Source organism: Acipenser ruthenus, chromosome 1 (assembly GCF_902713425.1).
Source record: "Acipenser ruthenus chromosome 1, fAciRut3.2 maternal haplotype, whole genome shotgun sequence".
Taxonomy (NCBI): Eukaryota; Metazoa; Chordata; class Actinopteri; order Acipenseriformes; family Acipenseridae; genus Acipenser; species Acipenser ruthenus.
This window is the reverse complement of record NC_081189.1, coordinates 18,966,470-18,980,237: the sequence shown is the minus strand read 5'-3', so window position 1 is coordinate 18,980,237 and position 13,768 is coordinate 18,966,470. Positions and strand designations below refer to the sequence as shown.

General features: G+C 41.8%; 1 protein-coding gene across 1 annotated transcript; it reads right to left on the bottom strand.

Moving 5' to 3' along the window:
* Positions 1 to 11,392: 11,392 nt before the first annotated feature.
* LOC131737267 (probable serine/threonine-protein kinase kinX) lies at positions 11,393 to 13,768 on the bottom strand. The gene is made up of 4 exons (XM_059025447.1): positions 13,150 to 13,768; positions 12,931 to 13,083; positions 12,496 to 12,651; positions 11,393 to 11,416 (listed from the first exon to the last, which is right to left on the bottom strand). Exons 1-4 carry the CDS (start codon positions 13,738 to 13,740, stop codon positions 11,393 to 11,395), a joined length of 924 nt encoding a protein of 307 aa, XP_058881430.1. The 5' UTR covers positions 13,741 to 13,768.

Here is a 13,768-nt window from a genome sequence, read left to right as displayed (position 1 = left end):
AAACACACACACACACACACACACACACACACACAACAATTTCATAAAAATATCTGGTCATCATTTTAAAATACAATTATGGGTTCAAACCTAGCAGCATTTGCTATTTATTTCTTGTTTTTCTTTGTTGCTGTTCGCGCGGTGTGGTCTTGATGCCTATTCTTCTTGCAGGCTGCTGTGGTTTACTGTGTTTCCCGTGCTTATGTTGCAATGTTGCCAGAGACATGGATGAGTGCTGCTTGTTCGGTCCAAGCATGGCCATGCGAAGTCTCTACAGGGCTAGGTATAACATCAAGGTAAGGACGCAAAGGTTATTTATTTGTGATAAATCAGTCTTCAGTCTTTTCGGGAGCAGATTTTGCAAGCTGTTAGTAAGCATGGCAATTAGTGATCTAAGCAGACACAACCATGGAGACCCTTCTAAAAGTTTACCACAGTATTTTTGCAGTTTCCCCTTGCTTTTCCCATGGTTATACTCTGCTTTCCCCATAGGTTACCATGGTTTGCCATGTTTATTGATATGCTTTATCATACCTATTCTTTACAATGTTTACCTATGCTTTACCATGTTTTAGTAAGCTTTTGTTACACTATTGTGCTTTTACTATAGTAAACTTTTATAAGGGTGAATCATTCAAAAAAACAGATAATAGGCTGTGAAAAGGTAAGTAATTAAATCTAGGAATTTTTTGGTCATATAAGCAACCTTTTAACTGTAACTAGTCATATTTAATACTGAATGACACAGCAAGGAAATATGTCCAATGTGTGTATTTGTAAGGAGTTGGTGAATGGAGAATGGGTTATTATGAGCTACAGCAGAGCTTGTAAAGGATTCATAGCCTCCTGCTGGTTACAGCTGTTCCGTACCCTGGAAACGTGCTCTTACAGCTAAACACTTTAGGAAATTTACATGAGCTGGACAGCAAACAAGGTCGGGCATTTAAAACATTTAAACATGTGGGACTGTAGTTTAAAATTGGACTAGTCCATTGCAATACTTAACCAATAAGAAAAATCATTCTAACAGATAAAGCTTTTGGTTCCTAGATTTGTGATTATTAATGTCTGTGTTTTTCCTCTCTAGGGATCTCTGTGTAACGATTGGCTCTGTACCACCTTTTGCATGGTCTGTGCCACCTGCCAACTAAAGAGGGATATTGATAAAAGAAAGGAGCAGGGGATTTTTTAATTTTCCAGAGGTAAGGGCCATAATCCTCAAGCGAGTTCTGAGTGACGATCAAGAGGAAGTGTCGTGGGACCAGCTGGTGTGACAGACCCAATACAACAGAACAACTCTCATTTTAGTATGACTGTATATTTTAGGATTGTGTGTTTTGAATTATGGATGATTGTATAATTGTAACAGACTGTAATATTTGATAATGAAATAATGCACAAAATAAGGTTTGGTAAACGTAGGCCTGTTTTACATTTTAAAAAAATCAGACTCTCACAAACTGTCGTTTCTTACAGGTGAAGGGGCACTGCATTAAACCCGGAACAAGCAGAATGAAATGGTTTGATTAATCTTATTGCACTGAAACCCCATTGTGATACTGTATATAAGTTACTTGATCATTTCAATTGATTACATGAAAACAATCAACGGTGTTAAATAAATTACAGGTTTATTAATATAATTTTAAAATGTTCAGATTTTATCATATTTATTATTATCAGATGTATTTAAAATAATAAAACCTTTTTAAACATTCATCAATATTGGCCTACTTATTATTATAAAAGGACTTGCGTGTAACATTTCAGACACTCTGATAGCTGCAGACAGAGTGAGTTCCTGTACACTGAAACTTAAATGAACTGGTCACCAAAAAGACTGAATACAGATGGCTGCTGATTCAGGGGGTTTCTAGTTCACTTTCGGCTGACCTTTGAGTTTTCCTGACCGACGTAACATCCAGAGTTATGGTTTAACTAAGGTTTAAAACATGAAGTGGTCGTGTAACGGGTGACTGTGTGATGCATGGCTGTTACGGATTCTGCCCTCTGTCGCTGAAATGAGATTAAAAGCTCAGCCCAGCTCTTTTGCATCATGATTAAGACGCTCTCTTCAAGTGTGTGGACTTCACGGTTCACACCCAGCCTCCACCCTGTTACAATGGCTATAATATTTAGGAATACTTAAAGAAACTATGTGGCAGTCTAGCTCGCAGTGGTGAGGTTGATGACGTCACGGACCAGGAAGTAACTCAAACCAAAACAGTGGATGGGCGGGTGAAGCTGAGTGCAACGGCACTCAGCGTATTTAATAAACCAAACAAAAACAAAAGATTTAAACAAAACACAAAACAAAAAGGCACAAGGGCCAAACGAATAAACAAACAAGTAAGTGTCGTGCTGGATAATCCAGCACGTTTTAGCAATTGTTTTTTAAATGTTGCTCGCTCGCTCGCTCTCTCTGCTCCCCGCACTCTCCTCTGTACACCCAAAACCTCGAGTGCAGAGAGCTGCAGGTTTATATACTCTGGCCGAGGGATTAACTAGTTGTTAATTATCTTATTATCCCTCGGCCAGAGTCTGCACGCGTTTGGTAAGGATGCATGACTGTCAGCTAGTTAAATAATCAGTAGCTGATCAGCCATGCATCCTCACGGGTTTTTTAAATATAATAAAAGACGCGGCGCTTTTATCCGCGCCGCAAACAAAAATACAAATAATAATAAATAGGGGCGGGACACTCCGCCACAAACAATCACAAATATTTTAAAATGTTGAGATACATTTTGGTTCACATTCTTATATCCCAGAGTTTGTGTGGTCGCCACCCCAAAATTAGTATTGCGTGTATTACACATTGACCTTGCATAGCTGTGAATAGGTCAAGGTTAGAGAATGAGGTACATTTTTCAGCAAATATATATATAGGTACGTGGAATCCAGGGCATGGGTGTAGAAAGACGGGCCAGGCTTTTCAGTGACGGGCCAGCTGTGAGAATTTGTTTAAACCAGTTCTTAATTCCAACACATACACACCTACTTTAACGCTAGGATTAGTGTTAGGTACACTGGTCTCAAGAACAAGCAATGTCTCAAAGAGAATGATTCATGTGTTTGGAAGAATGTAGTACAGTACTGTTTTACGTTGGCCAGTCTTTCTGCACCAAGTAAAGAGCATGGCCCGTCTTTCTGATTATGCTGCAATCCTGTAACAATGAGTAGGAATAATGGAAGGAAATAAGCGATGTGTACTATTGCCTATTCATTCTGTGGGAAATTGTATCGGTTTTATACCCTACCCTAATGTGTTTAGTCAACAGTAGTACAGGAGAACAAATTAAGCATAACCTTCTTTTCATGGGCCATGCATGACAGGAACACTATACAGTAATGACACTGAAAAACTGGGGGTTCTGTCCGCTGACTTTGTTCATTTCCATCTGCACCATGATACTAGTTTGTGAAACACAAATATCAAACTGGTTCCATCTCCGTCTACAAGCCAATTAATAAAAAAAGACAACAGACAAATAACATGGGCGCTTTCTACACTGATGAATACAGAATAAGTGGTGGACACCATGATGATGATTTGATTATCATTATTTAGATTCAAACAACTCATTTTGTCATTTTTGGTGTACTCTGGGCAGGTCAACATTTTGAAAAAAAGCGCAGAATATAAAAGTAATATATAGTACAGTGTTATTTTTGAATTTATTAAAGAACTTTTAATTTAGATATATTGCAGAACCTTCATGTAATATGCTGCGTGCTATTTAAATTTAACTTTACGGCTTCCTAGCTTTTATCGTGAAATTCATGTGACCAATCAGCTTGATTCAATTGTGGGCATTATTGAACATAGCAGGCCTGCAGAACTCTGTGAAGTTTGAAGAGTTTACATGCAGCAGTGTTCTTGTTACAGGCTGCGTAAAGATTTAAGCAAAATGTCACTATTTCCAATCTCTGAGCAATGAGCTCCATCTAGTGGTGAGCAACATTTTTTTGATAGAGCATATATGTGTTCCTATATGTGTTCCATAGCAACCATGAACTTCCACTCTCTTTGGAGTAATGAACCAGTTTTACATTTGACCTTTAGGCGAGATCAGAGGTCACGGCTGATGATATTTTTTTATAGAGCATATATGTGTTCCTATATGTGTCTCCTAACAACCATGACCCGATCTGCACTCTCTAAGGAGTTATAGGTATTTTTATAGCCAGTTTTATAATCTGATGACGTTATCCAACGTGGCCGCCAAACCACAGAACCAATCAGCTTATGATCAACAATTATTCTTGGACTACCCTTCAATATGTACAGCAAGTTTCAGAACTCTGCAATAAGTGATTTTCGATACTTAGATGTTTATAATAATAATAATAATAATAATAATAATAATAATAATAATAATAATAATTTAACAATCTCTGCAAAATCCAACATGGCTGTCGAACCATGTGACCTACGACAATTGTTTTTTCTTCACTGACAACTTCCCACCTACCAGATTTATTGAGTTTTTGAGCAATTTTTGGCGGAAGAGAAAACAAATGATAATAAAAATCCTTACAAGAACAAAAGGCTTCCCCACCCATTCTGGCTAGGAAGCCTAATAAAACAATAATCAGCATTTTGATTACAATAATCGCACTGTATTACAATAGCTAACCCTTAACCACTTAGGACAGAGTGACTGAACTAGAAGCTGCTAGGCAGTTAAGTGGAGACTACAAAAAATGATCAGTTAAATATTTTCGCTAGGAAAAACAAGAAGAATGTCGCAGTCCTTCTTACGCAGCCAGTGTCATTTTACTTTACAGGCCCTGTCAGGCTGGCAGCCCAATGTATAGATATCATGGACCCGACTTAGTTGCAGTAGCAGCAGTTACATTATTGTTTTATGGACAAACTTAGCAACTTCCTGCAACAAAACAAATGTCTTTGCATTTACACTTGCTTCATTTTTTTTTTAAACCAATGCTTCTGATAAGTATTTTGCTGCCTCACTGAGAGAATATTTTTTAAACAACAGTATTTGATTTGTGTTTGTTTAACAATTTCCTTTAATATGCTGCATGTGGGATTTCTGGCAGTGGTGCTATTTGCATGTATTTGTTATTAATACATGCTCAGTAAGCACATATTGAGCATTTTATGCAAACACCTGCCCGATTTTGTGTGTGTGTGTGTGTGTGTGTGCGTGTGTGCGTGATCCACGAATAAATGAGGTGAGACATTGCGTGTGACTAGAATGCATGAAAAAGAACATAAGAACATAAGAAAATAAGAAAGTTTACAAACGAGAGGAGGCCATTCGGCCCATCTTGCTCGTTTGGTTGTTAGTAGTTTATTGATCCCAGAATCTCATCAAGCAGCTTCTTGATGGATCCCAGGGTCTCAGCTTTACTGGGGAGTTGGTTCCAGATCCTCACAATTCTCTGTGTAAAAAACTGCCTCCTATTTTCTGTTCTGAATGCCCCTTTATCTAATCTCCATCTGTGACCCTTGGTCCTTGTTTCTTTTTTCAGGTCGAAAAAGTCCCCTGGGTCGACACTGTCAATACCTTTTAGGATTTTGAATGCTTGAATCAGATCACCGCATAGTCTTCTTTGTTCAAGACTGAATAGATTCAATTATTTTAGCCTGCATACGACATGCCTTTTAAACCTGGGATAATTCTGGTCGCTCTTCTTTGCACTCTTTCTAGAGCAGCAATACCCTTTTTGTAACGAGGTGACCAGAACTGAACACAATATTCTAGGTGAGGTCTTACTAATGCATTGTAAAGTTTTAACATTACTTCCCTTGATTTAAATTCAACACTTCTCACAATATATCCAAGCATCTTGTTGGCCTTTTTTTTATAGCTTCCCCACATTGTCTAGATGAAGACATTTCTGAGTCAACATAAACTCCTAGATCTTTTTCATTTTCATGTGGTGTCATTGCGTGTGACTAAGAATGCATGAATAAAATACAGTAACCAGTCATTTTAAGTTCTTACATTTTAACAGTATACATAACAACAGAAGTGTTTTATTTTTCACAACCGCGTTTTTTAAACAACTCACTGGTGCAAGCCGTTCTTTTGAACCTTGAGAAAGTCCATCATAGTCTTTTGTTTCAGCGACGCAAAATATGTTTGCCGGGCTTCACCAAGTAAATGCCTCAGGAGAACTAATTGTCACAGACGGTTCTGGCACCTCCCTTTTGTGCTATAAATCATTAGATCATTTTGCATGGAAGGCCTCGGTTGCAAGGGTGTGAGGTTCTTTGATGGACCTTGTGGAAAGGTGTGGGTATTCACTGACACAGGAGACAGAAGTTGTAATTGAAACACCGCACAGGTGCTCGGTTTTATTTTTTTTTTAATCGTATGATTTGTACTGATTTCTTTTAGCCCGCAGAAGGCGCTGTTGTCCGTGCTCTGGCTACGGGAATACCACGGCAGGGTACTCAGTACAGTTCAGGTGCACTCGCAGGTGCTCAAAATAATGAAAAACGAAAAGGCAAAAAGAAACAGGGAAAATAAAACACAGTAATGAAAACTACAAAATAAATGTGCTGCACTTTGCAGCGTGATTTTCCCCAGTCGCCGCTACCCTTACGACCCGGGTCTCCGTCCTACTCTATGCTGTTTCGTCAGCTAACTAAAACAATATTATTATTATTTGTTTATTTAGCAGACGCCTTTATCCAAGGCGACTTACAGAGACTAGTGTGTGTGAACAATGCATCAGCTGCAGAGTCACTTACAGTTACATCTCACCCGAAAGACGGAGCACAAGGAGATTAAGTGACTTGCTCAGAGTAACACAATGATTTAGTGGCTGAGGTGGGATTTGAACCAGGGACCTCCTGGTTACAAGCCCTTTTCTTTAACCACTAGACCACACAGCCTCATCGGGGTCTGTCCAAGGATTCCCCACTTTCTCTCTTTCTTTAGTTTCTTCTCTCTGAGTTTCAGGTCTTTTCTCCTGTCCGTCTGTGGTCTTGCCGAGCAGCGAGACCGCTTGCTCGTTGTTCAGGTCTAAAGGGGCAGATCCGAGGAAACAGCACAGTATTAATTTATAGGATCAACAATCCCACTAAAACCTGCCTCCCAGCCACTGAGAGAGGGGGAAAGCGCGCACACCCTCTTCCCCACCTCTCTGTGTCACTGCCATGACTGACAGGCAGATCCCACGGGATTTGCCAACCTTGAATGATAACCAACAGGTGTCTGAAACCTGCTTGTGCAGGCAAATTTTTAGAAACCGAGAGGGAGGTCAAGCTTGGTCCAAGCACGGTACCAGTTAATACAAGGATATTATATTTAACATAGTTTATTATATCTTGATTTTAAATGAAAATAACTGGACTTGCCACTGTATGCGTATTCAGAGGCAGTCGTTGTCAAATACTTTGTTAGCACACATTTGTATATGAAGTTAAACTGACCCATTGACAACACACTGAAAAGGTAACATAATACGCAGCTAAGAGGGACATTTATATTTTTTTGACCCAGGTTAAAATCATTAAATAGAGCTGGTGTTACATATTAAAAACACCTCTCGCATATACTTGCATTGAATTTGGTAGCAAGGACCCTGTGAACTCCAGTTTACCTCATTTTTAGGGAAAGGAGGGGTGGAAGATAGTGAACCATGCGCTCACATTCACTTAAATTTTGAAAACAGAGTTGACCGGATCCTTCTAGAAAATATCATTAACTCAAAGATAGAAACTGTCAAAGCAGATTGGTGATCAGATTTAATTGGCACTCATGTAGTCAATGGAGGGAAAAATCCTATAAAAACCAAGGTAAAACCGCAGTCAAGGATCTCGCGACTTGCTAACTACAAATTGTGTGGTCTATGCTCTGAAGATCTCTGAAAAAAAAAAAACTGATTGCTGTTTGGTCGTATTCACAAGTCTCTGCCTTTTGAAGACAGTTCTTATAGTTCAATATAGCGCATATGTGAATTTGGTATCTCTTTTATATTGATGTATTGCTATAAGGTATAGAAATTATGTTTTAGTCCAAAGAGCCTAAGCATATAATTAACCATATCTGTATTACTATATTGAAGTATTAATGCGGTTAAACCTGTAAAGGCACCAGATCGGCTGGAATGCTTATTACTTGAGATTTACAGTGGTCTGCGCAACCATCCAATTAACATAAGCATTGAATAAACCGAAGAGAGCACTACCACTGCTGTGATTCATTAAAACTTCAAATTAGAAAAGTATGCGAGTTTCTTGAATATTAAAAAGTTGTCTGGACACATAGCCCACCCAGAGCCGTGGATAATTGAAGTCGTGGTAGAACGGGGCGCAGAGAAATGAGGTTCTGCTGTACAAGTATTCTGGTTATTTATTAAACTTGGAAATAATTACTGCTTAACACCCTATTGCTGATCTATCTATAAAAAGTATAGTTAACATATACTTGAATTAATATGGATTGTTTGTTCTGTATCATGACATTACCCATTGCTTTGGATGGCAGAAAGACTCATGTTGCAGAGCAGTTTGATCCATTCCTGGTTTTACTGGGAGTGTAATAAGATACCGGATCTTGTTACCTGTACACAATGTGGCTAATCAAGCTAGTAGTTTTATTCCCATCCCTGAGCTTTGAGGCACATCAAATATATATTCAACTTTTGTTCAGTGTCCAAAGTTTTAGGTTGTGGTTATTTGGCACTATGTGGTGGTTCAAGTACAGCAGATGTTAGTGCATGTGGAGCTTTTTCCCCTGCTCTCAGGCGGTGTAATCCCACCAGACCAAGGTGGGTATGGAGGCTGTCACACTTCCTTTCTAATGAAACTGAAGGCAAAAGTTGGTCCTAGATTTGTGGTTTCCTCAGCACATACCAGCATTCAGTCAGTTTATAGTCATTTAGCAGACACTTCTCCAAAGCGACTTGGAGATGAACTACGCAATAGCAGAGTCACTTACAACAGGAGCTCTGTTTCAAGTCTCATCCTTAAACCAAACAAAAGCCACCATTCTAAAAAGATAGAGGGGAGGCCATTCATCTAAAAGCGGAGGTGGTTCAGAGGAGCCAACTGATCTCAACTTATTTAATCCAGCCCATTTGTTTACTGGGTACATTTAAAACCAATTCAGGAGGAGGGACAAAATAACTGAAAGTACAAAAAAAGGTATAAAAAAAAATGTCAACACCTTTATTTAGCAGTCATGATAATCCAATAACTAGACAGAACTGCATCTTCAGTTACCACCTGGAGAAAGAAACACGGATGATCAGTATTAGAATTGCATGCAGAACAAGGGAAATGTGGATTTTAAAAGTTCCACAATAAAAAGAAATCAACACACACCACAACTACAGAGTGCTTAAACAATAAAAAAACGTGCCATATCCTCAATAAGACAATTGAAATATTACTTTGCTTCTTCCCATACTCCTCATGGTAGACACTCCGTACGCCAGTTAAAAGCCACATATTGTGCAATCATTAAAAAAGCATACCGGCTTCCTCTGCAGACAGAGCCCTCCACTCATCCGCCTCTTCGAAGTGACCAGGCTCCCCAGCCCCCTCATAGTTCTCAGTGTCACTGTGCTCTGGCACCTTGGAGGCATCATAGGTACCTTCCAAATGCTGGTTAGGATCATCAGAATTGTCATTGCCTTCTGCCTCAACATCCAAAAGCCTGTTATAGTCATTCTCGTCAAAGGCATCGTCCTCTGGAGACAGTGCCTCCCGATCCTCTTTGGACACGCCTTCGTAAGACAGCAAGTCCTCCTCCAGTTCAAGAATGGCCGCGCCAGTCTTCCTCTCCCCGTCATCACCTCCCTGCTTTTCAAGGACCAGCAGGGCATCGCTGCTTATGGTGCTCTTAGTAACTGAGGGGATACATTTAAAAATAAATACATTTTAGCGTACAAGCCAAGGTCTTACCACTGCTACAAGAGTCACTCAAGCAGAAGTTACTGGATCTGCAATTTTTACACCCTTCCCCTTGCTTTCTGGGGGTCGTATACATACCGATGGGCAAAGTCACATCTTCATTTATGCACACAGAGTCACAGCAGGAACAGACACTGTGGTTACCTTCAAGTTCCACCCACCTGAACAGAGACATTAGTAGTTATTCACATGGAACTGCCTCAAGTTACATGCTCCTAGAAAGAGCATGGTGCCTCATTGGAATGCCACCCTCCCAGAACTATGGAAACCAAATCTTTAGTTCTAGAAAATTAACACATCATTAATGGTTGCCTTCATCTTGCACTACCAAAGACATGCAAGGGAGCGATACCTTTAACCTTTAAATGGAACCTACCTGTTCAAGTTCTTATCATAGTGGCAAGATTTGGTACTCTGCGTTACCATGCTGTTGCTCGTTACCACCATTGTGCAGTGCATGTAGTACTTGTTTACCTTGGGAATAGAATGGAGAATTATTTCCTTAGCAATATTAGACAAGACGATACACCAGATGACTGGAGAGCAACTTGGTCAACTTCTGCAGCTAACCATTTGTGTTCATGCATGCAAGCAGTGCGCGTCAGACATCTTAACTACATTGAATGAGCGTCAGGCCACACCACCTAAACACGGCACGATCATAGCCATTAACTTTGGGCTGCCATTCACTTCATGCAAAAGTCACACTTCCAACACATGCTGGCAATATCGTTTTACGAAGAGTGAACACGGCACTGGTGTCAGAGTAGCAGAAGAAACTCCAATTGCATTGGAAGAGATCTGGGTGCCAAAGCCCAGTATAGGGATGAGCAGGTACAAAGAGAAACCTACCAGAGGGGACAGCGTGTTGAACTGGAAAGCATCAACAATTAAATTGATTGTATTGTTGGTTCTGGGAGGCACAAAATGGGAGCTACAGGTTTCATACTTGCTGTCCACCATGCACCTGGAAAGGGAGGAAGTGCAATGAAAAGAGCATGTGGGTTTCAAGCACAGAACAGGATTGCAAAAAGTAATTTGTAAGCCCTGGCATATTTAAGATGCGAGGTCATTGCTGTGGTAATGCAACTCCAGTGTCAATAAAGTCACTCCCAAGTCATTACCTTGCAACATGCGACACCAAAGCCATATACTACAACTGCCATAAAGTTGAACATTTGCCTCCATCTAAAATTGTAGTTCATGCAAAGTGAACTGTGAGCACAGGGTTGGAGCATCCCTGTGAAGCATTATCAGTCATGCAGTGGTTTTAGAACAGCTAACCTCCACAGAAAGCCAGGAGAGCAGCATCCAGGTTTTCATAGAATAACCAATAGTCTTACCCATAATTCTCAATCACTGTGTATCTGGGCGTTGAATTTGAAGCTGGAGATGCGGTTGCATAACAGCTGTGGATGAAAAGCTTTGTCCCAGGAATAGTAAGATTTGTAGTAGCTTGAAAGTGTATGGGTTGTCCAAGGTAGAATGTATTCATCATGCGCTCAGGAACCCAGTCACCTAAGGAGTAAAAAAAAAAACCCCCCACACAAGGTGGGAGGGTGGAACAGACAGTTGAAGCATGCAGTTGGGGGGGGGGGGGGGGGGGGGGGATTAGCATTAAAACGGGACACTATTTTGACATGTGGACTCCCAGGAGAACCACAGTACAGTGTAGCACCCCCGCTTCAACAGTACTTGTCCTCATCTGTATACACCCTATTTAAAATCATAGATAATAGGGAACCCTTAATGATATACAGAACACAAGACATGCTGTAGGTACTACACTACGCTTTATATAGTTATATAACCGTTGAAGAGTTCTGCTTACCATTAATTATTTTTAGGGCAAAGCCGTATGGGGTCTTGAGACTCTTGAACCGAGTTGGATTCCTCCAAAGCGGACGAATACCGTGCCTGTAGACATGGTGATACCTACAAACAGGAAGAATCAAGCGGACGAGTTTTTCAATGCAATATGACTCTTGGACATTAGCTTTGTTAAACCGCTTTTAAAACCGGGGTGATTTAAAAGAATAAACAAGTCCGCTTTTGCCATGCCGTATAATTAGAAAGAGGTTCCTTACCTATAGTAACGACACTGAAGGGGTACAGTGAATGGCATAGATCTCCGAATTGTACTGTTTTGCACAGATGGAACATATTTAAGGACGTTCTTGTACACCAACTGTCCAGCTTCCACCTTGAAGGTGGTGTAGAAAGAGAATATGAAGTTAAATTGGAGTTAGAACATCTGAAAGCAGGTTTAAAATGACACACAAATAAAAGCACACACTACATACATAGGAATCTTAACGTTACACATTGTGCCTGAAACTACAATGACGTATATTAAAAAAAGCGCCACCCCACACACCCTGATGCATCATCCATTGCTTGCAACAGTCAAGTGAAGCTAGAAATATGTAAAGTCAGAACTCTCTACAGCATGGGATACTCACAGACGCCTGGCTTCCACATTCTTTGAGGCCGTATGTAAAGAGAAGATACCCACCAGAGACTCCATTGCTTCTGCAGCTGGTCCCCAGAGTCAACTGGCCTGCTTTACACTTGAATCCATACAGGTCAGTCCTTACCCTCACGTACATTTTGTTTTCGCTGCACAACACGCGGACCGCTGCAGCAAGACTAATGGGTAGCGGCCGGGGCATAGGAACAGGCTTGGGATTCATGACCTTTTGGAGCTCAGGCGGCACGGGCGCGTTGACAGGGATCACCCGAGGGCTAAGCAGCTTGAAAGGAAAGGGAGTGACAGGCACTGGGATGCCGTAAGGCGGAATAAACTTCACAGGGTAAGGCCTTGGTTGTATTGGAGGTTGAACCGGAACATTTTCCTCACTGTGTATCTCCGTCTCAACCTGCTGAATGGTATCGTGCTCCTCGCCCCGCACCTGCTCAATGGGGTCGTGCTCCTCGCCCTGCACCATGGGGTCGTGCTCCTCGCCCTGCACCTGCACAATGGGGTCGTGCTCCTCGCCCTGCTCAATGGGGTCGTGCTCCTCGCCCTGCACCTGCTCAATGGGGTCGTGCTCCTCGCCCTGCACCTGCGCAATGGGGTCGTGCTCCTCGCCCTGCGCAATGGGGTCGTGCTCCTCGCCCTGCGCAATGGGGTCGTGCTCCTCGCCCTGTACCTGCGCAATAGGGTCATGCTCCTCGCCCTGTACCTGCTCAATAGGGTCATGCTCCTCACCCTGTACCTGCTCAATAGGGTCATACTCCTCGCCCTTTACCTGCTCAATAGGGTCATACTCCTCGCCCTGTACCTGCTCAATAGGGTCATACTCCTCGCCTTGCACCTGCTCAATAGGGTCGTACTCCTCCCCTTGCACCTGCTCAATGGGGTCGTGCTCCTCGCCCTGTACCTGCTCAATGGGGTCATACTCCTCACCCTGTACCTGCTCAATGGGGTCGTACTCCTCACCTTGCTCAATAGGGTCGTTCTCCTCCCCTTGCACCTGCTCAATAGGGTCGTACTCCTCCCCTTGCACCTGCTCAATGGGGTCGTGCTCCTCGCCCTGTACCTGCTCAATGGGGTCATACTCCTCGCCCTGTACCTGCTCAATGGGGTCGTGCTCCTCGCCCTGTACCTGCTCAATGGGGTTGTACTCCTCGCCCTGTACTTGCTCAGTAGGATCCTTTCCATTGCTGCGTTGCTCGCTATACGTCTCTGTTTCGCCGTGCTCCGCAGAGATCTGCGAAGCAAAAATACCTGCTACTAAAAAGCAGGAAAAAAGGAGGAAAAACTGCATCGCCGATGGAACGGAACGGCGCAATGACCGGGACGCGCCACGGCACCCAGCAAACAACTCCATTATACCCATAACAAGAACCGAAGAGATACCTTAGTTC

What these genes read in the sequence shown, in the direction of transcription:
- LOC131737267 (XM_059025447.1), bottom strand. Translation starts at nt 13,740, where the DNA reads ATGGGTATAATGGAGTTGTTTGCTGGGTGCCGTGGCGCGTCCCGGTCA. An exon ending in AGTATGACCCTATTGAGCAG is followed by an intron (nt 13,084 to 13,149) that starts GTAAAGGGCGAG and finishes CCTATTGAGCAG; the next exon opens with GTACAGGGCGAGGAGCATGA. An exon ending in AGCACGACCCCATTGAGCAG is followed by an intron (nt 12,652 to 12,930) that starts GTGCAGGGCGAG and finishes TTTCCTTTCAAG; the next exon opens with CTGCTTAGCCCTCGGGTGAT.